At 45.1% G+C, this 24,035-nt stretch overlaps 9 protein-coding genes across 9 annotated transcripts; 3 read left to right on the forward strand and 6 right to left on the reverse strand.

The window, feature by feature from the left end:
• Positions 1 to 328: 328 nt before the first annotated feature.
• On the forward strand, positions 329 to 1,195 carry GLAREA_07019 (uncharacterized protein; the record flags this gene model as incomplete). Its single annotated transcript, XM_008080967.1, has 1 exon — positions 329 to 1,195. The coding sequence occupies one exon, from the start codon at positions 329 to 331 to the stop codon at positions 1,193 to 1,195; it is 867 nt and encodes a 288-aa protein (XP_008079158.1).
• A 1,110-nt stretch (positions 1,196 to 2,305) lies between these two features.
• On the reverse strand, positions 2,306 to 2,968 carry GLAREA_07020 (uncharacterized protein; the record flags this gene model as incomplete). The annotated part of the gene is made up of 1 exon (XM_008080968.1): positions 2,306 to 2,968. The coding sequence occupies one exon, from the start codon at positions 2,966 to 2,968 to the stop codon at positions 2,306 to 2,308; it is 663 nt and encodes a 220-aa protein (XP_008079159.1).
• Positions 2,969 to 3,509: 541 nt separating this feature from the next.
• On the reverse strand, positions 3,510 to 4,370 carry GLAREA_07021 (uncharacterized protein; the record flags this gene model as incomplete). The annotated part of the gene is made up of 1 exon (XM_008080969.1): positions 3,510 to 4,370. The coding sequence occupies one exon, from the start codon at positions 4,368 to 4,370 to the stop codon at positions 3,510 to 3,512; it is 861 nt and encodes a 286-aa protein (XP_008079160.1).
• A 1,137-nt stretch (positions 4,371 to 5,507) lies between these two features.
• GLAREA_07022 (uncharacterized protein) lies at positions 5,508 to 8,408 on the reverse strand (the record flags this gene model as incomplete). The annotated part of the gene is made up of 2 exons (XM_008080970.1): positions 5,508 to 6,731; positions 6,834 to 8,408. The coding sequence occupies 2 exons, from the start codon at positions 8,406 to 8,408 to the stop codon at positions 5,508 to 5,510; spliced, it is 2,799 nt and encodes a 932-aa protein (XP_008079161.1).
• A 1,527-nt stretch (positions 8,409 to 9,935) lies between these two features.
• GLAREA_07023 (uncharacterized protein) lies at positions 9,936 to 11,992 on the reverse strand (the record flags this gene model as incomplete). Its single annotated transcript, XM_008080971.1, has 5 exons — positions 9,936 to 10,175; positions 10,239 to 10,409; positions 10,459 to 11,842; positions 11,891 to 11,930; positions 11,983 to 11,992. 5 exons carry the CDS (start codon positions 11,990 to 11,992, stop codon positions 9,936 to 9,938), a joined length of 1,845 nt encoding a protein of 614 aa, XP_008079162.1.
• Positions 11,993 to 12,299: 307 nt separating this feature from the next.
• GLAREA_07024 (uncharacterized protein) lies at positions 12,300 to 16,199 on the forward strand (the record flags this gene model as incomplete). Its single annotated transcript, XM_008080972.1, has 4 exons — positions 12,300 to 12,658; positions 12,704 to 15,400; positions 15,528 to 15,604; positions 16,042 to 16,199. 4 exons carry the CDS (start codon positions 12,300 to 12,302, stop codon positions 16,197 to 16,199), a joined length of 3,291 nt encoding a protein of 1,096 aa, XP_008079163.1.
• A 643-nt stretch (positions 16,200 to 16,842) lies between these two features.
• On the forward strand, positions 16,843 to 19,102 carry GLAREA_07025 (NAD(P)-binding Rossmann-fold containing protein; the record flags this gene model as incomplete). Its single annotated transcript, XM_008080973.1, has 4 exons — positions 16,843 to 17,410; positions 17,463 to 17,839; positions 17,943 to 18,739; positions 18,790 to 19,102. 4 exons carry the CDS (start codon positions 16,843 to 16,845, stop codon positions 19,100 to 19,102), a joined length of 2,055 nt encoding a protein of 684 aa, XP_008079164.1.
• A 1,160-nt stretch (positions 19,103 to 20,262) lies between these two features.
• On the reverse strand, positions 20,263 to 20,697 carry GLAREA_07026 (uncharacterized protein; the record flags this gene model as incomplete). The annotated part of the gene is made up of 1 exon (XM_008080974.1): positions 20,263 to 20,697. One exon carries the CDS (start codon positions 20,695 to 20,697, stop codon positions 20,263 to 20,265), a length of 435 nt encoding a protein of 144 aa, XP_008079165.1.
• A 988-nt stretch (positions 20,698 to 21,685) lies between these two features.
• Positions 21,686 to 23,641, reverse strand: GLAREA_07027 (Cytochrome P450; the record flags this gene model as incomplete). Its single annotated transcript, XM_008080975.1, has 2 exons — positions 21,686 to 22,794; positions 22,849 to 23,641. 2 exons carry the CDS (start codon positions 23,639 to 23,641, stop codon positions 21,686 to 21,688), a joined length of 1,902 nt encoding a protein of 633 aa, XP_008079166.1.
• Between the last annotated feature and the right edge of the window lie 394 nt (positions 23,642 to 24,035).

Raw genomic sequence — 24,035 nt, forward strand, 5'->3', positions numbered from 1 at the left:
TGTCCATAATATTCCGAACTAATAACACTGATATTCAGGGTTATTCTTAGGTGTTATTTTTAGGTGCTTTTTTTTAGTTTCAAGAGAATTATATCAATATCTCACTTCTTCACACTTTGAAGTCTGCCCATAAACTTACCACTTGCGATCAATATGGCTGCTAGACGAGAATTTCGCCTTCGACTTAGCAAAGGCGAGCCTGTTAGCTATTATATGCATACATGTACAACATTCCTTGACTTACCTCGAGAGCTTCGAGACCGAATCTACTCTGAAGCTCTCATCATGTCAAATCCCATTACTGTATGCTCAATTACCGAGAGCCATGATGATGACTCTTACTACGATGATGAGTTGGAGGACAAGGACGACGAAGGAAGAACGGTCTACGAGGAAAAGTTCATCGTTACCTCGAGTTGCTACCCTACTCGAAGAACTGGCTTTCGGTCTTCTCCAAGCCAGCAAAACCATCGCTAGCGAAGCAGCACTCGAGTTCTACAGCGGTAACGCATTTCATTTCGGCGGAAACCCAGTCTGGAACCCTTTCTATGGCTGGCTTGACCTGATAGGGCTGAAGAATCGCTCCTATCTGCGAAAGATATCTCTTGAGATAGTCAGACCTCAAGCTTTTATCGCAAACCACTTAGACATCCGTGTTCTCGCGCTTGCAAGACTCGACTTTGACTTTCGGCGCCAGAAACTCGTCTCATGTTCAGAGCCAACAGAAGAGAGCGACTTGCTATTTTTGGACCCCGCTATTGAAGCCTGTTTCCGAATCTTGGGAATGCATGGCCCGCAATTACTGCTGAAATTGTTTTTAGCACCACTGTTTCTGCCTGGTGTTCATGTCCTTTGGCCAAACTTTCATGACCGTGATTCAGAGTGTTGGTCGTCGTTATCACTACATATTCCCAGGAGTATTGAGGAGTATAGAAAAAAGTTTTCGAGCAGGGCAGATGTCGTGTGGTTTGGTATGGGAAGGAAGGAGTTTTTTTACGCGCAAGCCGACGATATTCGAGAGAACGGATGGGAAATTCTTGAAACAAAGGACATGCTTGACGGTTTTGTCTATAATCCGCATTGGGAGACATATTTTATGGTTCGAAGGACTTGTTCTAGTCCTCTAGGAACCTCGACAAATTGGTTGGCGGATGGCACCTTTGAGCAATACAAGCGGATGATGGAGTCACTCTGAGGTGTGTCTTACAGTGTAAAAGGATGCTTAATTGTTAACATAATGCAAATGATTAAATGAATTAAGCATCTGACATTGCAGGAAGCAAAAATTCCAATTTTCTCCTCCGCAGCGATAGTTTTCGTTTAGTAGAGCCTTATTGCCCCTTTTGCCTTCTAGGGACTGAAGTATTTATTTTTGGGACTTTACACATTTCTTACTGCTGCTTCCAGCATAACCTCGAGTTTAAACAAGCTTCAGGGTTTTCTCTTTGCCTGTGTCTAAAAACTCACTTGAACCCGGTACGTCAGCATTCCGTTCTGCAGCTCCGCTGGTTCGTGAGTCACGAAGAAAAATATTGTGTTCACCAAGTTGGATGGAAACCAGGGAGCTGATATCGCGAATGTTGCTAGTTTATCTAGCGGAAGTCCAGGATATTTTCTTTCATAAACTAGCAAGATTATAAACTAGCAAGATCATAAACTAGCAAGATCATAAACTAGTAAGATCATAAACTAGTAAGATTATAAACTAGCAAGACACTTGCAGCACATTACATATATGATTATCTAAACATGCATCTATATACAATGATAGAGCTATAAATAAGCTGACCCTACTGATAAGGCGTCCCCTATTGTGGAGACTTGATACTGTAGGACGAGGTGAGCCGGGCTTCGGTGCATTTAGAGAAAATGGGTCGCAACTAATGTAAGATTACTTGAGCACAATTATTCAAGGATCTCAGATCACACGATGCCAAGTCAGGATTGTCACGAGAGAGGTTCACAATGTAGATGGTAACGAAAGAGATGCGATAAAGAAATTGATTTTAAACGGAATTAGGAAGGAGAAAGAACTTGTCTTGAAACACCCCGAGATACTAGTCTCGGGTTTTGTACAAAATGAAAGTTTTAGAGCTCAGCTTCTGATATTCTAGAAGGTGTTATATTGATAGTCTACTATGCCAACATATTGGCAGCTGTGAGTAATACCCTTCCTTCCCTATAGTTTAGCCTAACTTAGTTGACTAGCGCGAAGGAAGATCGAGTCTATCTCGATTCCTTGGGTTTAAAATAATACGTTGAGCGCAGTAATTTGATCGAAATCGAAATTACTCCTCAAAATAGTCTACTTTAGGTTATCCAAACCAGACCAGAAGTCCTTTGATAACTTCTTCTCAAAGTGGCTTTCTTCCTTGTTGTTGCGATTTTCCGGGGTCTTTGGGCGAGATTCTTGTTGCATAGGGATCATTGTATTGTTGAATGTTTTCGGTGCCTGGGATATTTCTCTCTGTTTGAAGACAGGTTCGTTCAGATGGATGATTTCTCTTCCGCTCGAACTGATGTTAGTATCGCGTCTCTTGAAAGTAGAGAAGAGACCTGTGAGTCTTTGAGAAAGAGGGGTAGGCTCATCGTCCATTGTTGTTGCGACTGAGGGGGCCCTGACAGTATCCGCTCTGGTAGCGCTGGTAGAAAACATGCTGGGTCTAGCGCTACTTACCGTGGAGTTCGAGAAAAGGCTTGCTCTACGGTTTACCTCAGGTGCAGAAACTTGATCAGAAGGGAGTGGAGGCACTGATGCTCTGCGGGAGAGACCATCCAAAAATCCTCGAAGGCCACCGGACGAAGGAGGGTTGGCGAGGCATTGAGGGCAACGCTGGTATCGCTCAGCGGTGACCTCCTTGAATCCTTGACAGGAGTCGTTGGGATGGACGTTTTCATAGAAACTTCCTTGCGAGCATCTTTCAAAGACAGGAGAGGTGACATGACCACAGTACTGATAGTGAATCATCTTGCTTCTGCACATAGTGTAATATATATTGTGATATATGAATATATATGTATCCTGTCTAAAAATAGCTTTTGAATGTCTGAAAGGATTTCAGAAACCTTATGCACTTGAGATTCCTGTGGGATAAACATAGCTATATCAGACGCTGCGGATTTACTGTTCTGTTGCTGTGTTCTACAACACGGGGTGTACTATGATTGAAAACAACAAAGGAATTTTCGGTTGTTTGGGACCTTCTTTGTTGCAACAGAACTCTGTACTTCCAAAATATCTAACAATGGTTTGCCCATTGTGTTTGGTTGAGATTTCGGATTCGGCTTTTACATAGTGTTGACTTTATATATTTATAAGTAATACAGAATAGTATTTGAGTCTTTGTTCATTTCAGAAATCTGGCCGTCATACATGGGAAAGATGCAATTGCAAAGATCTATTTGCTGATCATTATATTATTTGGACTTAAGAGTAATTACTGTGAAGTATAGAGAGAAATGCAAGCTATTTTAATGTAATCTATATCGCTCGTCGCGAATCAAGAGCATCACTTCGCGACCTGGGCCATCTTTGCAAGCATAGGAGCAACCTCTATAGCCCACAACCGCAACTGCGGCTCGACCTCTTCTTGCTTTATCATACCATCTTTTGCGTTTCTCAGTAGGATCTTTTGGAATGTCAAAAGCTCCTGTGAAAATTCATGTTGAGCTGCTAAGTCCTCCTCCGTAGGTTTAACGGAAGTGAAGGTAGAATGATACTGGCGACGAAGCTCAACTACCAATGCCCATTGACGAATGCAAGGTTCAATGTCTTTCTGCTTGATGACGCCTTCATGTGCCTTTCTCTGAACGTCTGCAACGAATTTGAGAAGGTCTTGGGAGAATTTACGTTGCAACTTCCTATCTTCGTTGGAGAGGGGTGATGGAAAGTGTGTTTGATATCGACGAGTCAATTCGGAAATCAAATACTGAGTCTTATCAGCAATAGAGAATTCATCGTTTACTTCGTCATCGCTAGCCGATTCTGGAGTTGATGTAGCAAGACTTTTGATCTGAGCAAGAGTGAACTCTAACAACTTCAGTTCAACTTCTTCTTGATCAACTTCGTGCTCAGGCGATCGCCGACCAAAATGAAATCTGTCTGCACCGAAATCCGTTGCTCTGTCTTTGGGATTAGCATCCTCTTTTACAAAAAAGTTCATAAGTTTGATGTAAGTACCAATAGCACGCACAAACTTTCTGTGGTCATCAGGTGCGGAAGAAGAACTAGTTATCTTGAGGTCATAACAGCGGATAAGTTCTACAACTAACAGACTCTGACGGTTCTTGAGTGGTAAGGAAGGATCGCAGAAATTTGGGTTGAATCCTATTTCGTCTATATACTTTTTAAGGTTTTTCTTGATCGCCATCTTACGATGTACAACAACAAGCTTTGTTTAGGCCCAGTTCACTCAGAACTGACATTTATTCTCGTTCTCGTTTTCCGCCAGGGTGTTACTAGGATCTTAATAAGTCTATGCCTCTTCGGTGTATAAGTGGGCCAATCATCGTAAAGCCCCTGTGATTTATTAAACACTCGAACTCGGATTCTTTACTCTGTTCTTTCAACTTCTATAATAGTAAGTAATTATGATTAAAAGCGATTAGTATATATATATACTATAACTAATAATATCGTAAAGTATATTTATTAAGAAGCTTAAGGTATTATATTGCCTAATTTATAAATACTCTAAATAATAGTAGTAAAACCTCTGTTTTATTAACAAGAACGAGAACGAGAAAAGGTACTCCCGAGTACCTTTTCTCGTTTCCCATACAAATCAGAACTGAACCCAAAAGCTTCAGTTAATTATGGGGACATCTAACTAGGATCTACTGCCCTGTCCTAGTCGACTACTTCGCTTAAGGGTTGGCAATCAAAGCGCTGAACGGAGACAGCTGAATAAGGAATAGAGGCTTAAATTACCCTGTCAAAATAACGAGAAAAAGAGCTTTCAGTTCTGAGTGAACTGGGCCTTACTGATCGAGTCTCTGTCAAAAATCAACTAAAGCCAAATAATTGGTCAACGAGGAGTAAGATAAATGAAATTACTCCCACTGTTCTCACAAAGAAAACAGATGATGTTGTTTCATATGCAATTAGCGAGATCTGTGAAGTCTCGTTTGCCATAACATCAGTCTTAGAATACCCGAGTAGGATGGATGAATGATTAAAATTTTATTTGATAGAATAGCTTTGCAGCTCAGTCTTGCCGTAGATAAACTATGTGGTAGTTGAGATAATATGTTTTGTCAACCAAATTAGCACACTATCGTTTGTTCGTTTTGTCGGTCACGTTGACACAGTGTCGCGAATTACACCAGCTGCTTGAGTATCCAAGACATCTTGACATTTCATTCAGAAACCGATAAAATTAAAACACCTCATAACGCTGCTATTGCTTTGGAGATTGGTTGGTAGGTTGCTGATAGCAACTTCGTTCCCGATGAGGTTTTGATTTGATCACCCCATCGGTTCATTACAAACCCCAAATCCTCGACAGTCATGTAGACCTCCTAAGAGATTTCTTGAAAATTCTCTCAAAAGTGGAAACGGACTTCTTCGTCTGCGTCTTTTGCCCCGTTCCTGGGATCAGTCCAGACCATAGTTTAGACGATCCACCCAAGACCTGATCCAGCTTAGACTCATCCCATTCGGGGCACATACTCTGGATGATAGATTTTGCCGACCGACCATCAACGGTAATTCGAGGCTTGGCTCCATATTTTAGAAACAGTAAAACGAGGCCAACCCATGTGTCCTTCGATTGAGTGTCCGAAAGCCCATTCGCCTTTGCCAGTAGATCTTGCCAAACAGTAATATTCTTGAAGCGTGAGTTGGGATCGACTCCGTTTTGAAGTAAAAGCTCAGCGAAATGTACATCCTCCGTAACCACGGCCTTGTGAAGTAAAGAAGGGCCATATATTTTGAGATCTGATTCCCATCCCGCCTTTAATCGTGATTGAAAAAAGGAGACAAGCTCGTATTTGATGGCGTACTTCGGGAAAAGATTCGGCATAGGGTGGGTTTCAGGACTTTGATGCCAATGCTTAATGCGAGAGTGGTTGAAGAGCCCGATATCTCTGCTCTGTGCTACAAAGAAGTCTAACCACTTCCTGCCGTCTGGGCGGACACTGCCGAAAGTTTCATCTCCTATACGCTGAAGCTCTTCAACAAGATGCAAGTGGCTCTCCAGATGTCTATCAATGATATTGTTTTGGCCTTTCACGGCGTCTTTTCTGAAGGACTCAAAGCGGATTAAACAGAGATCGAAAAGTTTCCAGAACTTGTCAAAGAACAGGCTCTTGTTGCGGGAAAGGACTTTGAGATGTAGAAGGTATCCGCTGCAAAGAGCGAGGTCCGGATGGAAGCTAGGGTGTTCTGAAATTGCATTAATCTCCCAGTCACGTCTAGGGGCGAGAAAGTCCTTCACCGTCCGGTGTAAATACTGAATTTTTGCATTCGGTCCCACCTCCTCATAATCTGGAGCCTCAATCAGACCCCGGCAGCGACTGTTTAAACGACGCCTAGTCGTTTCTGCTCGAAATTGAATGTCAGTAGAATCCATAGGCTTGACTTCTGCAGCCATGGCGTCGTCAAAAGTCTCCTGGGCAAGAGATAGGTCGAACAATGACAGTGGCTGGTCAGTCACTCGGAGGCACTGAAATATCATACATGCCTGTGCAAGATAAGGCGGACTGACAGAACCAATGATCTTCTCGAAAAGCTTCTCCAGGTCAGACGGTAAGAGGTGTAGTCTCTCACGAAGATCGGCGATACTATCGCCATCTTGTAACCCTTGCTATAGAGACAACACAACCAAGTGTACCCAGAGAAACACCCCGCATGCTTTCTCCGTAATTTCCAATATGAGATTTTTCGCTTCGCGTGGCCGTGCCTTTTGGAGGTTTGAGAACAATCGGTGACCTCCCAGGTTACCAGCGACGAAGTTCTGGATATCAAGCGATGTCAGATCCTCTAGACGCAGTGACGGTCGCATGTAGAACGCGTCTTCGAAGGCTAGCCAAGGTCGACTTGCAACACACATCTTGATGTTGTTTCTCGATGAAACGATATCAATAATGAGTTTCGCCAGTTTCCCTTCGTTTCCACTGAATTCATCCAATCCGTCAACGAAAAGGAAGAACTTCCGGGAACTGTCAGACACCATGATTTCGAATGCTTTAGAAAGTTCATCTAAGGACCAAGGGCGCAGGTCGGTACCAAATAGCTCATGATGCCTCCATCTTTCTGGGAAAATCCCCGGTATTAGCTCCTCATTACCTTTGACGGCTTGGTGAAGTAAGCTTTGAAATAAACCCATCTCCGACATTTGCATCGCGGTTCCTGAGTTCCAAAAGAAGAACCCTGCAACGATTGGCTTCTGAGATCTCGTCCATTCAGCCAAATTCTCCATTGTTTTGTGGTGTAGAGATAGGTGTTTCATTAATGTTGACTTGCCCGATCCAGGCTTTCCCGTTATCCAGTACAAAGTCTGATCGCTTCGTAGCCATTCAGAAAAGCTGTCCCAGCTCTTGCGCGGTTTGCGACTTGGCGTAACAGGAGGATCCACGCTGTCTTCGCTCAATCTATGTGTTGAAGGACTTGTCGAGAAATCTGGAGTACTTTGGTTGTCTTCCAGTATCCAATTGAAAGTCTGTTGATAAGAATGAGGAATATTATCAAATCGGGATTCCATGCCCCGAAACCGTAGCTTTTCGAGAATCTGCGAAGCAGCGCGCTCTTGTCTTCCACAATCTGCACTTTCAGACACCTTCGACGAGAATAACTCCAAATCACTAGGACTCTTCAGCTGCCACTCTCTCGATTCAAGAATATCCGCCAGCTCAAGCTGGATCGTTTTGATGTCACTAATCCTGCTGATGAATGTGCCTTTCTTGATTTCCTCGGTCAGAGTATCAATAGCCGATTCCCTCTCCTGAATATAATACCTGAGAGATACAAGCAAAGCCGTGTCTATTTGCCCTCTGTACCGTTCGAGGCGTTTAGACAACGCTTCAATCTCGCTTTCTTTCCAAACAGTTTTCAGTGCCTGACGAAAGCTCTTCCATTTACTACGACCTCCCTCGCACTCCAGCTTCTCCAAAACATCTAGTAGCTTCTTCGAAACCTCCTCACAACCAGTACAGAGCTCATGTAGCAGCTCTCCAGACTTGGCAGCTTTCCGCGATTGTTGGTCATTGCCACGAGGAGCGCTAGGAGGGAGTATCTCTGCGTTTAGAGTGGTGATATTAGTAGCGATGGCTTTTAATTCTATGATTTCCACAGTAGCACCTTGGGCAGTATTCGAGATCTCGCTGGCTTTAGAGATAAGGCTGCTGGTGAACGAGATGAATTGCACAATGCTGGCTGCGAGACCCAAGGCGGTAAGTGGGTCGGCCATATATACAATTTTATCGAAACAAATGCTTCTAGAGCCGTTACAGATTAGGCACAAAGAGTGATAAGCAACTGGAGCCTGCTAAAACTATCTGGGCATGCCACGACTAGATGTAATGTACGGAAATGCAGAGCATACCCACTTGTGTTGCGCAGCCTCATTTTTCAGCTGCTGGAATTGGCCAGTACCTGGGAAGCGGGCCAAAGACCGCCACACCGTCACACGCTCGCGCAGCATCTACGCATAATATAGCATCAACCAGAGAGAAAAAAGAGCATAATCATTTATGATAAACGAGCTTTTCTTGTCTCGTTTAAGGCATATCGCTATCGCTTTCAAACATTACACCCACTTGAGACCTCCGTGATAACCGAAGCTAATTTTCTTCCTGCCCAGCCTTGTTGACGATTCAACGACTTTAAACACGTGTATAACTTTGTCGGGTATCTTGCGTCTTCTAGCTTCGTGAACAAAACGTGGGTTGAACTCTGAGAAGTTATTGCGTCGTAAATGGACATCTAGAAAGGGAGGATGTCATGGCCGAGGTGGATAAACCGTGCTATTGAATGCAGATAGGGCGGAGCTCGAGATAGCATGTACGAGGACCGTTTGAATTAGGTTCAGGACCTTGTATTGTATGTGTTGAATGATTCTAGAGGCGGTCGTAGGCAGGCATTCGCGTTGATGCAGTTTTTCGAACCCTCTTGTCAACCCCTTACCCTCCCATCACCAAACCAACAACATATTTGATGTCGACTCCGCCCCAAGTAACTGTCCTTAACGCACTTCGCACAAAATCCGTGTCGCAAAATATCCTCACCACAATGCTTCGTACAACTATCGGGCTCGAGGTTATGCTTCGTCGCATAAGCGCAACGGTGGGTTGAAGTTTCTTTGCAACCACAATAACTGTATGAGTAGCGCGTAACAGTACACATGGTTTGTGATCTCGACAATATCGGCGGCTGGTAGGCAGGTAATGGGCAGGAGTCGTATCGATTTGGAGTTCTTAAGTTGACTTGTCGAGAGTTGCATGTTGTAAGGCGGCCATATGAAGAATTGTGGAGGAAGAGATTTTCTTTGTTACTAAAGCCTAAAGCTGCTTTCGACCGTCGTCCTCGTCGCAAGATTTGGGGAATGTGGATACTTCGGACAAAGGCACTTTCCCACCCATTTCCTTTATTCAAATAATATAATAAAGCCTTTGCTAAAGTTCTTGGTACAGAAACGTTACTTTGTGCGCCACGCCGTCAGCATTTGGTGGATAACTTATTCGGCGTTGCGGGATTTCTTCCTTGCAAGAAAGGTAATTTTCCACGACATTGTGGTTTGTCGTGCTGGCAAGCATCCAGATCAAGCGCGCTGAGGAGACTACCGGTGGCCAACAATGTCGAGTGAGAAGGTTCATTCGACGGACGCTTCAACTCGAGCCGGCAACATTCGGGATACTCGATTTCGTCGTCCACAACGAGATTGTGCGTCGTAATTGGTTGATGTAACTCCGAAATTTGAGGCTTCAGATGCTGATGTTCAACCCGCTTTAGACTCCAGAGCGAGTGCAGCTCGTTCGAGAAAGCCGTTGAAATCTTTGATCTGTTTAAGGATGCCACCAGAGTCACCCTTGTTACTGATTTTATTTACAATCCGCTTCAAAATCACTTCGGGCCCGCTCATTTTCACATCGTTCGAACTGTGAACAGGTCGGTTGGTCCTGCCCCGATCTACGGCTAATTCAATATCGTGTGCAGCAGTATTGAGAGCATCACGTTCCTAAACTGGTCAGCCTATAAACAGCGCGTGTGAAATGCCTCGTTGAGGCAGAAAGCTCCGTACCTGAACAAGTTTTGTTTCGTTCTCATGCTTGATTCTGATTTCATCCATTTGTAATGCTAACTGTTCCCGCTCTAAGCGCACGCGCAATATCTCTTCTCTGAGAGCTACTTTTTTCTTTAGTTCCTCACGAACGCGTTTATCAAGGGTATATCCATTGTCAAGGTTGATCGTCTTCTAAGAGTCAGCAACATGAAATTGTGAAAACCTTGATCCTACTCACATGCGATAGCAATCGTGACTGCAATTCAGAGCCAAAAGACTTCAAGGCACTCCATTTAGTCTTATATTCTCGCCTCAATTCATTGTCTTCAGCGTTTCTCCTGCCTTCTTCGAGCGTACTCAATCCACTGTCAATTATCTCAGTGCAGACTTGACTTAGCACGTCTATAGAATTAACACCAGGCCGTCTAGCATACGGTACTTCATCAGTAGGATGATTTGGGTCGTGTTCGTCGATACTACTCCGCGGCCGCTTTGTAAGACGGTGTACAGTAACTGGTATCGGGCTTCCGCTGCGGAGACTCGCGCGTCTAGATGGATTTTTAGAGACTTGCGCTTTGGGCTTTGTAGAACTTCTTTGCTGCCTCTTTCCCGGCAGCCTGTGAGATCTCTGACTCTTCTTACGGACGCGATCTGCTGGAGTGGACACGGTTTGCATACTACTGCCCAGATCCGGTGATGCCTCGCGATAGAGAGCTTGTTCATTACGACCAGCATAGTGCTTTCCCAATATGGCAGCAGCTTCATTGTCGCTAATCGCTACTACATCTTCAACAGCAGGATCCTCATCTATATTAGTACTACGATGCGTACGCTTGGTGGCCGGTCGAGGCTGGCCATCGGATTTGGGCAGTCGTTTGTTTGGTCGCTTGGCCTGCTCAATAGGAGATAATTCACTCTCCTCAAAGGCATCAACCCGAGATGGCGATAGTATGCCGTTTTCGTCTTGAGGGTTTGTGGGAACGGGACTCGCTGATATTTCCCTCGTCGAGCGCCGCCTGGGCGATCTTGGAGTGGCTGCTGCTCTTCTCAATGGGCTACTGTTGATTACATCATTCAATTGCGAGCTTGCCGGTAGGACAGTATCCAACACTCGAGCTCTGTGTCCGCTACCTGGGGCATTTGCAGGGCTTTCATTGACTTGTTCGATCTCATATAGCGTGGCAGGCGGTGGTTGTGCCATATTTACATCCGTCGTGGATTCGTGAAGTCCAAGCTCCGGCGAAGCAATGCGTGGTGACAAGAGTATTTTTTCGTTCGAGGCCTCATCGTTCTCTGCTTGTACGGGTGCATCTTCTCCATCATCACCAGGAATTGCATAAATATCCGGAATAGGGGCTAGTGGTGCTGGATTGACATTTTGTCCAGATGACGGCCCATCGTTGTTCAACTTCCTCCTCTTCGCTGACGTGTTCGCGTCAAAGGCACCACTTCTAATAGCTGGTCGTGGATTGAGCTCTTCCCCAGAACCCTTGTTTGCATCGAATGTGATTTGCGGAGTAGGAGCTCCCTCGAGCTGAGGATTTGCGGGAGATTCCTGTCCGCCCGCAGCGGGCACAACTGGAAATGTAAGACCAAAGTCAACCTCCTTTACTTGACGTCTCCTATCGCGACTATTAGTATGTCAATCTAAGGGATTTACGACGACTTACTGGCTCCCTCGTAGCCTCTGTTGCATACGTTCCTCACGAGCTGGTTATATCAGTAATGGCCGCAGACATATCCAAGAGTAGTATCTACGTACTTGATTCCATTTCGGAGAGTTGTGCGGCAGATGCTCCTGGTTGCTACCAATCCCCATTGTCGATATTGATTTAGTCGCGTCCAAAGCACACGCGTTTGCCAAGGCCGGCGTCATCGTGAACAAGGAGTTGAGATCACGTGAAGGCTCACTTTGACATCTACTTGCCTTGCGTCTCCAGGGCTGAGCTGACACCCGTCGGATCCTCGCTTGGCTGAAACATACTAGGTTCCCCGCCGTAATTCAGTATCAACTACATCTCATGATGGGGACGAGGGACTTCACAATTCGAAGAGATATCGAGCACCGGAATATACGTCATGGAATATCTCACTTCAGTAGCCACTTCAGCTCTCCAGAAAAGGGTTGAAACGGCAAGCCATGGAAAGAAGAAGAACGTGAATCCGTTGACCTATCCCAAGAGTGCAGAACCCTTCAGTTCTGAGTTATTTCGAAATCCTACTTCAGAATACAGAGGGTGCCCACTCTGGGCGTGGAATGCAAAATGCGAAAAAGATCAGTTGCTTAGACAAATCGATAATTTCGCTGACATGGGACTGGGTGGGTTCCATATACACGTGAGGACTGGACTCGATACAGAGTATCTTGGGACAGAGTTCATGGATCTCGTCAAAGCCTGTGTTGATTACGCGGAGAGCAAGAACTTGATGGCATGCCTGTAAGTATTCGTATTGGTCGAGATGGTAGAGCTAAATCTTGCTAGATACGACGAGGATCGGTGGCCGTCTGGAGCAGCGGGAGGTCTCGTTACAGAGAAATACCCAGAGCATAAAGGGAAGCATGTGATGTTCACTCCATTCCTGTACGGAACCGTACCCCTTACTGGAGACCGCATGCCGACTTCTGCACGCGCATGTCGCAGTGAGAATGGCCAAATGATAGCAAGATACGACATTACGCTGGACGAAAACGGCTGTCTGAAATCAAGTAGAGTTCTCAAAGAAGGAGAGACCGGTGAAAATATCTGGTATCTTTACGAAGAAACAAACCCTGGATCACCTTGGTATAATGGTCAAACATATATTGACACCTTTAGCAAGGATGCAATGGGCAGGTTCATTGAGATGACACACGAAGTCTACAAGAGTAAGATAGGCAATAAATTCGGCTCCGTCGTGCCATGCATATTCACAGACGAGCCTCAATTTGCTACAAAAACAGGGCTTTCTAACCCGAAAGCTAGAGAAGATGTGTTCTTCCCATGGACTTCCGACTTCCCTCACTCGTTCAAAGAAGAATATTCTGCAGATCTTTTCGAGGCTATCCCTCAACTTGTTTGGGATCTACCGAACGGAAAACCAAGCACTGCCCGTTACCGATATCATGACCACGTTTGCGAACGGTTTGTGACGGCGTTCATGGACCAAATTGGAGCATGGTGCAAGAAGAATGGAATCATGCTGAACGGGCATATGATGGAAGAGCCGACTCTTTACTCGCAGACTTCGGCGATTGGGGAAGCAATGCGTGCATACCGTAGTATGGAAATGCCTGGTATGGACTTATTGTGTGATTGGACAGAATACAATACTGCAAAGCAAGTTTCTAGTGTCGCTCGTCAAAATGGCCTTAGGGGTGCCATGTGTGAGATTTACGGCGTCACCCATTGGACCTTCACATTTCAAGATCACAAAGGCTGTGGTGACTGGCAAGCGGCACTCGGTATAACTTTCCGAGTCCACCACCTCACTTGGATGAGCATGGCTGGAGAGGGCAAGCGAGATTATCCAGCCTCAATTGGGTATCAAAGCCCCTGGTACAAGGAGTACGGCCATGTCGAAGATCACTTTGCAAGAGTTGGTACTGTACTGACTAGAGGCAAAGCGGTAACGAGGATTGCGGTCATCCATCCCATCGAAAGCTACTGGATGGCTTTTGGGCCTAATGGCGGGGCCAATGAAACCGGGGAGCGAGATCGTGCATTTGGAGATCTAACCCACTGGCTTCTTCATGCCCTTCTAGACTTTGACTTCATCGCAGAAAGTTTATTACCTGATCAATCTCCAAAGATTGTTGGTAAGAAGCTTCATGTCGGCGCCTGTGAGTACGACGTGGTGTTGGTACCAAATTTACGTACTATACGTTCAACCACATTAAAGGTTCTTCGCCAGTTTTCCAAGTCTGGAGGAAAAGTAATATTTGCGGGAAGTGTTCCAGATCTGGTTGATGCTGCAGTGCCGCGTACCAATCCTACGATCGATAACAGTCAAAGCGTCTTCTGGACACAACATAACATCTTATCGGTTTTAGAAGAACACCGAGAAATACGGATTGTTACTGATCAAGGAGACCCAACAGTTAATTTGATATATCAAATGCGTCAGGATGATGATAAGCGCTTCGTCTTTATTTGCAATAGAGACAGGAATAATCCGGTGCAGTCCGTCATCAAGCTGAAGGGCTATTGGGAGGTCGAAGAACTGAACTCTATTACTGGCACTGAGAATAATCTCTCCAGTGGTAAGATTGAAGGTTGGACTGCGTTACCCTACCGCTTTGAGGGCTGTGCTAGTGTTATCCTTCGACTCTCTCCTGCTAAGCCAGAAAATCAGATGCATCCCGCGCTCACCATTCCAGTCAATCCTCCACCGATCACAAACGTAGAGACATCAGATGTTATTCTTACAAGCCTAGAATTGTCTGAGCCTAATGTGCTCCTTTTAGACTACGCCGAATTTAAGGTTGATGAGGGAGCCTGGGAGCAAACGGAAGAGATTCTGCGAATCGATAACATTCTTCGTGAGCGGCTTGGCATCCCACGGAAAGGACTTGCTTGGAAGCAACCATGGTCAATACCAGTCAAAGATCGAGCTGGGAAAGCAAAATTGGCTTTGCGCTTTAGATTTGAATCGTCTTTCGACGTTGATGATTTCACAAATCTAGCACTCGAGGATGCCAATAAAATGAAAATCACCGTCAACGATGTTGATATACCGACCAACGAAGATGACTATCCTTACTGGGTCGATGAGGCTATTAATACGTTGAGGATACCGAAGAAAACAATCAAAAAGGGTAGCAACGTGATCGTGTTAGAGTTTCCTTTCGGAATACTGACCAATGTGGAACGAATCTATCTACTGGGCGCATTTTTCGTTACGCTCAATGGCCGGGACACTGTTCTCGAGCCGCTTGAGCGGATTAACTTGACTTGGGGGAACATCACTGACCAAGGGTTTCCATTTTACGTTGGCAATGTGACATATAACTGTCTTTTTGTTGTTCCCAACGAATCGCCCAGGTCAGACGTTACACTGAGAGTACCTAATTTCAGCAGCCCTGTCTTGACTGTCACATCAACCGCTACGAATTCGAAAATAGGCACGATTGCTTTTCAACCACGGAGTCTATCGCTTGGACAGCTTACTTCAGGACCCCACCAAATAGCCATCACTGCCTTGTAAGCAACGCTTCTCTTTGTTCTTTCTCTCATTCTATATCTTTAACGACCGGGAGAGGGTGCGGTCCTCAGACCAGATTGCCGATCTGCTGGGTATAAGGACAAAAAGGTAACTAATTTGTTCCAGTGGCAATCGCTATAACAGCTTCGGTCATGTTCATCTACCTGAGTATATCAATATGTGCCAACCCGAAATGTGGAGAAGTAAGTGAATTCCTATATTTTGTTGCAAATAATCGTTCACTTTTTGGGTGATGAAATATCTGTCAACGATGCTTCAACGTTGCTTACATTAGGTCACTTCGCGGTGTAAAAACCAAGTGGCAGTCAAAATACGAAACATATTCGCACAGATTGACATCGTATCCCATGTCTGTCTACCACATTCATTAAACTAGACATTTTCGAAGTCCATTTGAGGCCTGTTAAGGGCTAAAGCACTTACCTAGACTCAAGTATAACTTGGGTCTGTAGGGTAGTCAAAATCTGTTGCCATTTCTTTTGTCCAATATGCGAGGTTTTATTGCGAGGTTTCATTTGTTTTCAGATCGGCCGAGCCGCGGCTACCATTAGCGTTACGCATTTTGCGAACAAACGACTATTGTTGTTTCTCTGTACGAAACGTGCTGACAGTGTTATAGCTGGTGGAGACTGGTGGACTGACGACTACTCGTTGAGACCGATTGGTGTACTTGAGTGCCCCAGCATCGAGGTCTCGGAGATGTCAAAAGATTTGGAGAAGCCCGCGGAAAGTACAAGCGATCACGACGAGTGGGTTGTGATTAACAGGGAATCATAATATGTCGTTATTCAAGATTGGAATGTACAAAATTCGTTTTCGCCCTTCCCGCACCGCAGTTGGCATTTTGGTATTGAAGAAACATCTGGGACAAAGAGTCAATTAAATGGCAAGTTTGTGTCGATTAAACGATGTAACGCATGTCTGCAATCAACTGTCACGATCTACAATACGGGGTACAATACCCGTCATTTATATTCAAGATCTGGGACCTTACATGCCGATGCTGCGTGCCTCACATCGGTGTAACCTCTGCCTTCTAGAAGAAAAGCCACAATGCATAGCTTGGCATTCGGAGGTACAGTATTGACCCGAGACATCATTGTCCGCTTCACCTGTACTTCAATTGTATTTCACCGGTACTCGTTCGCTTAACATGACATATGATCATCTTATTCACTCTCACTATTTGAACACACTATTTGAACATATAGAACAGTCCGGCTAGTGTTTCCATAGTGACAGACACATGAATCACTCCCGCTTGCGAAACTATAAGCCCGATGTCATGTCACCCTACTTGCTTCCTTCCTTCCTTCCCCACATCACACACCTCGACGGACTCGCATGAGATTTTGGTCACAGTAGCAACAAAGGTTAGGATCCTGTACCAGCATCGAGTTATTCATACCTTTTTAGACAAATGCCTTCATTCGATATTAAGCAAGAGAAGGAGTTGTCCGAATCTATTGAACTTGACGAAGACGAACTCGGCCTCGGAACAGTCTTGGTGATAGGTGGTTGCGGATTTCTTGGACATCATGTTGTCAAGTTCCTCCTTGCAGAACCATCATGCACCGCCGTTGCGGTAATGAGTCGCTCGCCGTTCAAAAATCGATTTGACGGCGTAAGTTATCATATTGGAGATATCACAATTCCTGAGCATGTTAAGCATGTCGTCCACCAAGTCAAACCCAAAGTCATCATCAATACAGCATCACCGCATGCATATATCGACCACGAACACGCTATCGACAATTTCAGAGTCAACGTCGATGGGACTCAAAGCCTTTTAGACGAAGCCGCCGCCGTTGGCACCGTCAAAGCATTTATTTACACTTCTTCTGGTCCAATCATTGCGGGCACGGGTGGTGCATATGATCATGCAGACGAGACATTCCCAACACTTGCTGTGAGCAAAAAGGGAGATCCATATCATATTGCTAAGGCATTGGGAGATAAGATTACACTCGAAGCTAATGGAAAAAATGGTAAGTCAGCTTATTATTAGGTTAACATTCATTGACAGTCGTTTGTCACTAGGTATTCTCACTGCATGTATTCGACCCACTGCTCTCTATGGCGAAGGAGACACTCAGATGGTAGGGCCAGTTGTCAAGGTCCTCGAAGATGGACAAACGAATATCTGGATGGGTTACAACGACATCGATATGGATGTCGTCTATGTTGGTCATGTCGCAAAAGCAGAAGTTTTAGCTGCACTAGGACTTCTACGCCGTCATGTAGATCCAACTGCCCCTAAAATTGACGGCGAGTCTTTCAACATCACAGATGACCAACCTGCACCTCCGTGGACGTTCTTTCGAAAATATTGGGTCCTTGCTGGTGATAAGACACCTTTGAGCAATGTGTGGATGATACCGCCTGTTATCGTCATGATGATGGCATATATTGCGGAGGTTAGTATAAATTCTTATCAAGTACCTTCCTTTTTTACCGCCGCTTCCTTAATCACAATGTTTCTATATAATAAAAAGTGTAAATGCTAACTCTCGACAACAGTGGTTCGTATGGGCTTTTAGTGGCGGTAAGCATCGTCCTGAGATGCTCAAAGTCGAACGGATGGAATTCGTACTTCTTACAAGGACCTACAACATCTCCAAGGCTAAAAAGCTTCTAGGTTTTAAGCCTTGGGAGGGTCAACCGTGGGCAAACCAAGAAGAAGCCGTCAAGGGATCAGTAGATTGGTACTTGAGCCCAGAAGTCCACGGTCCAGCAATTGTACCTGGAACTTCACCATGGCCAGAGGAGCCATTCAAACTCATTACAAGTACAGGTGCGAAAACGAAGCCTGGATTACCCAAAGACCATTATTGCATAAAGAATGCGCGGATAATGGCGACAACTCACAACACTATCTTCCGTGCGCTTAATGCTATCTGCCATCAAGCTCTCGAAGTATGTCCAGGCACACAAAATGCCACTGATTTCCTGGCATATTGTAGCATCGTATTCGAATTCATGCACCACCATCATATTATGGAAGATCGACACTTCTTCCCGGAAATTGAACGAGTCACTGGCATTCCGGGCTTGATGGACAGTAATGTCAAAGAGCATGAAGAGTTGGATTCATATGTCCATAGCCTCTTAAGATACGCCGAGACAACGTCAAGAGACAATTATAACGGTCACGATCTTCTAACATTGATCGAAAACATGGCGCGTCCATACGAGGCACATATGAATGCTGAAATCCAGACAATTCTCGATCTTCACACCAAGATCTCATCCGCAGATCTCGCTAAGATAGACAAAACTATGCGCGACAATGCCGAGAAATACAGTGATATTTTCAAGTAAGTTTCCTAACTCCCTATATTCATCTGATCTTACTAACATTAACCAGAATGGCACCATTCTATGCCGGCGCTCAAGACCGGTACGTCTCAATCGACGAAGCAGGCTCCTGCTTCCCATATCTCAACCCCGCGATTCTATCATTCATCGATTGGTTTCTCGCGCCACGGCATAAGTCGCTTTGGCGATTCAACCCAAGCGACATTTACGGTTATCCAAGACGGCTTCCCATAGCCAAGGAAAAAAGTACCGAGCCAGCCATGGTCGGACCGGTGCCTTTTGACTGGAGGAAGTACTCGAAGGGCTATTTCATTGCGTTCTCGTTACTGAGCGCTTATCTAGCCAAGGGTTGGGTGAAATAGAAAATCAAGTTCTGTAACGCATGAACGAAGATTCGGTGGGAGTAGATTGCATTACTTGGGGATTATTTTGGGTATTGGCTTGATCTTAGTGAATCTTGGTAGAAATTTGCGTATGGATTGGTTGAAAACAATATATTCGGGTTGTTTTTGAGTTGTTTCTTATTTAGTTTCGGCGTTTGCTGCCTTTCCGTTTCTTGGGGTGTAGAATTGAAAGTTAGTACTTATAATTGTCTTTCTAGAGATTAAGAATAATATTGTTGTGTATTGAAGAGATTACTAGGATAATTCAGACCTCTCAATACATCTAGAGATAATGGCAAGTGAGATACTGAATGCTTGAAACTAACTTATTGAATACTACAAGGCCACCATAAAATACATTCTAATGATTGAATATACAAAAAGAAGTTCAACGCTATTCATAAAAGCAAGCTCAATATTCAGCACCACAAACTCTCAACTGTGATTGTGACCAGAAAGTCTTCCGGCAAAATAAGCAACTTTGAGTTTACCCATTAGTAAGTGTACCTTCAGTGGTGGCGCAGCATAGTCAGATGATAGAAATCATTGAATTTAAGTTCACATGCTATATACTACGCAATATTTCAGTGACTATTGTTGGCATCACAGAAAACGACAGAATTCACTCGCTCTGGATGGCTTATCACAAGCCGTCGAAAAAGAAAGAGTCTCATACCCATATTCGCGGACCAGCGTGAAAACTACGGTTTGGCTCGGATTAAAAATAGTCACAGATTGTACCGAGTCTTTCTGCTATTTTTAAGAGCACTCTTATACCTCGTACCTTGTTTATGAAATTTATTCTACGTTTGTAATCCTAAATACATAACGTTGAAGGTGGCAGCATCTGAACCATCGTTGCCTTGACAGGAATGGATTAATCAGCGAGACTCAGTTTATAGGAACAGAAAAGCACAAGGAACGGTTTCGCTTCACGCACTTATATTAGATCACAATAAGTGGGAGTGTATATGGAGGATGAATTTATAGCAGTTGTGTAGCAATTTTTAGATTGAGTTAAAGATATTTGTTTTGGATTCATCTATAGAACCAAGTCTTCGAGTTAGAGTAAGTGAACCAGTGATGAAGATGGCAGGTAGCTGAAGTCGAGGATATAGTCATCGCCCACGAAAGCTAAGCTATCGTGTGCTATAAATCCCCGTCTCCGAATCCCTCCTCGGCCGATCATAAGCAGGCATCGGGACCTCGACATCCCCGCCCAAATCCACATCCTCAAGAACATACTCTCTTGGACTAGGCAACTTACTCACAATCCTCCTCTTCTTCTTGATGCTCTCAAAGCTCGAGCTATCACTGCCGCTCCCGGGATGCTCTCGCCCGTAATACGGTGCGGGAAGCGGGACGTGGGAGATGGATCGATGGGCATTCGCCGCTGCCTTCTCGAGATCTTGAGACACGACTCCGGCGGCAATGAGTTGGCGTGTGGCGCGGCGACGTCGACTGTAGTAGCGGCCGAAGATGATGGCGCCGAGGACGAAGAGTATGAGCAGGATGGGGATGAAGATCCAGGAGAGTTGTTTGGCGCTGAAGTCTCGTGCGTGGGATGCTGCCATGGTAGTGGTGGTGTTAGTAGTTTGTCAGAAATGCGTAGGTGGTTTCTAAGTGATGATTTTGACTTGAGCCAGTAACTATGCTTGCGTGTTTGCAAGAATTCGTAATCATCATTTCCAAGTAGATATCACAAATGATTTATATTTCATCTCGCAGAACAAGGAGGTTTCCATAACCATACAGTCATGGTTGTTCTTCATTGAACTACTTCTTTGTCACAACAGTGAGTATTCGCTATAATTACCAACAGAACAAAGGGTAACTCGACAAAGCTCTGAGACGATTCTAACAAAGCAAGCTATGGTAAAGATTAGATCCGGTGGAATAGCCGTTAGCGGTGTCTCACAAGCGGACATCTTATGACCCATCAATATCGCCATAGCAAACTTGAGATGTGTAACTGTCAAAAATTGGTACACCCCGCCACCACGGCGCTGTCACCCTCTCAAGCTGAGGGACACCCAACTCCAAGTACTCGGGATTTAGTCGTACAGGAAGCGTTTGTCAAACCTAGAATGATTAAGCACGGTCGGTCGCATGACCTATCGTCATAAGCTGATTCGATGTCGGAGTTATTCTTCAATCCTTCCTGACATGTCTTTAAATTTGGTGTGCAAGCTTTAGGAGGACAAGGTATAACCGCCTATCATCGTTACCTACGAGCAAGATCTATGTACCAGACATTCTATTTGTAGTAGCTTTCTAATGAATATTTAAAATAGTACTGTATCTTCGTCGTACAGAAATCAAATCAATGCGACATTGTCATGTACGCAGAAATTCCCATAGGTATCTCCCGAAAACGCCACCTGATCCGACCCTTTGCAACGAACGCGCAAAAACGAAGACAAATACAGAAAACAGATGCGCCATCATGAATCATAGATGTCATCCAAAAAGCACACCCGTGCATGCAATCATCTGTCTTCCGAAACGCCTTTGCGCTCTTCACATCATGACAGGACCCTAACGCCGTTGAAAACAATCTTGCTACCTGTGGAAGCGTTCCTTTCCTTTCCTTACGAAACGCACAGGTATGCTCACGCCTTTGACCAACTGTACTGTAATGATGCATGTCATCTTTTCTCGTAACAGAAATTGAGCTTTGTCGTGCGCCTTCTGCCATACCTTCATTTTCTCCTCATGAGACATAGCTGCCACATGCTCGTCTTCTGCCCATTCATCGACGGCAAGTTCTACAGAATACTGTGAGAGGATCACAGCTAAAGCAGCAAGTATTTCAACTTGCGCAAATCGACGTCCTAAACAGGACCGCTGCCCATCACTAAAAGGGATATATGCACCTTTTACGGGTGTAAATGGGCGAAAATATTCCATGGGTTGTGTTGTTGAAGCCAGGGCTTCCGCTGAGAGGGCTTTAGCCGAATTGATAAAGCCAGTTAGACTGGTTTCTTTGGTCATCCATCGCTCAGGCTTGAATTCCTCCAGATCGTCCTCGATTTCATTGACTGGAGGGGCAGGGCTATTAGATTCAGCTGGCGGACAGCGTGGCCAGAACTTGGGATTGCGATGAACAGACGGAATACAGAGTCGGAAAAGAGTGTCAGCTGGTATGGTGGCATCTTTCCCATCAATAGACAGAGTTCGCGGTTGAGATATAGCTTTGGGTATTGTTAGCACTGGCGAGATGACTCTAAGTGACTCGTTGAGCGCGGCACCCAGTAAACCATTGATGAGTTTGGGGAGGTGCTCCTCGAAAAACCAATTGTCGACAGCACGACCTCCGCGTATGTCAGCCAACTCTTCTTGTACCTTCTTCTGAAATGGCGGATGTAATGCGAGGAGAATGAGAGTGAAGTAGATGGTATTGGCCGAAGTTTCATGACCCGCAATCATAAAGACGAATAGGTTCCCCAAAACCTCGCTGTCACTGAGTCTAAATAATTGCTTCATCTCTTCGTCGGATTCGTCATCTTGACCCCTGACAAGCTGACCGATAAGGTCAGTGACTACGTTCTCATGTGTATCTGAAGGCTCTTTTAGAGCAGCTCTCCGAGATCGTATCATTTCTTTCATGCGCAGACTCCAGTCCTCGAACGCTTGGAATGAGCTACGGAATGAAGGAATTGGAGCATGTCCTTTACAATGTTAGATACCTGGGCCGAGGGGAAATGGAGTAGATTTCGACTTACTCAGAAACCACTTCGGAAAGATAGCAAGCAATACCATTATGGTAACAATGTGCAGACTAACGTATTCAAGAGACGAAGTGAAGGATTTCGGCTGTTCCTTGCCACCCGTTTCCGACGGCCACTCGAGTTTTTGACCTAAACCAGCGCGACCCAGAACCTCCAAACTTAGTCGCATGGTATGGTCTCCCATGTGACTGACCGTTTTCGACTCATCATTATGCCCAACAAGCTTCCTCATCATTCTTTGAGTTTGAGAAAGCGTTTCCCTCCATACTAAGAAGTTGTTTCTTTCCGAAAATGCAGGACTAGTGAGTTTGCGGTGATAGCGCCAAGCGGCCCCTTCCGTTGACACGACATTCTTCCCGTAGATGTTGATCTGTTTGTAAATATTGGTAGCCTTGGGAAATTCGACACCTCGGGCTAGGATTTGCGAAATGACGGCGGCGTCAGCTGTATTAAAGAGTATCCCACCAGGGGAGACAATAAGAAAGGTATCCGTTCCCAGTTCTTTGAAAGGAGCGTGGCGGAGCTTGAGCGGCCAAAGCGAAGTAACGAGGACACGCCAGGAAGTGTTGGAGGGTCCAGGCGCAAAGGAGTCGAATGCGCGCAAGAGAGTCAGGCGCATTAATCTTGCTATTATGAAATTGTACTGATAGTACGGGACGACGACATATCGCAATCCAGTTGCCCTCGCGGCTTTAATGTTCCTGTAGAGCGGAATAACGATCCAAGTGAGAATAAATGCCACCGATGCTAGGCATAGCGTCGGAAGAAGTACCAGAAGAGACGTCATGACTGGAAGGAAATGGTGCGCTTTTAACGAAATCTACATCAGCGACGCGTGCGTTTCTTTTCCCACCATGCGATGTCGATTGTCGGTCGAAGAAAGATCGCGACCGAAGTTGGGGCGAGGAAGAAGTTTGACTTATTGAGCAAATCCAGTCGCCGAGGAAGTGTGAATAACGCGTCAGGAGCAAGAAGTGAATGTAAGAGAGAAGAAGAAGATGCGCAACCAGACGCCCAAACGTGATGCTCGATCCTGTGTTTCAATCAGGATCATTCACAAGGAGAAGTGAATACAAGGAGAAAAGAAGAAGTAACCGAGGAGGAACACAAATGGAACAGAGAAAGAGCGAATATTTCCCAAGTCATGTCGAGGTAACCACGGTGAATGGTTTTTGTGTCAT

The sequence above is a fragment of the Glarea lozoyensis genome (assembly GCF_000409485.1).
Source record: "Glarea lozoyensis ATCC 20868 chromosome Unknown GLAREA14, whole genome shotgun sequence".
Lineage (NCBI taxonomy): Eukaryota > Fungi > Ascomycota > Leotiomycetes > Helotiales > Helotiaceae > Glarea > Glarea lozoyensis.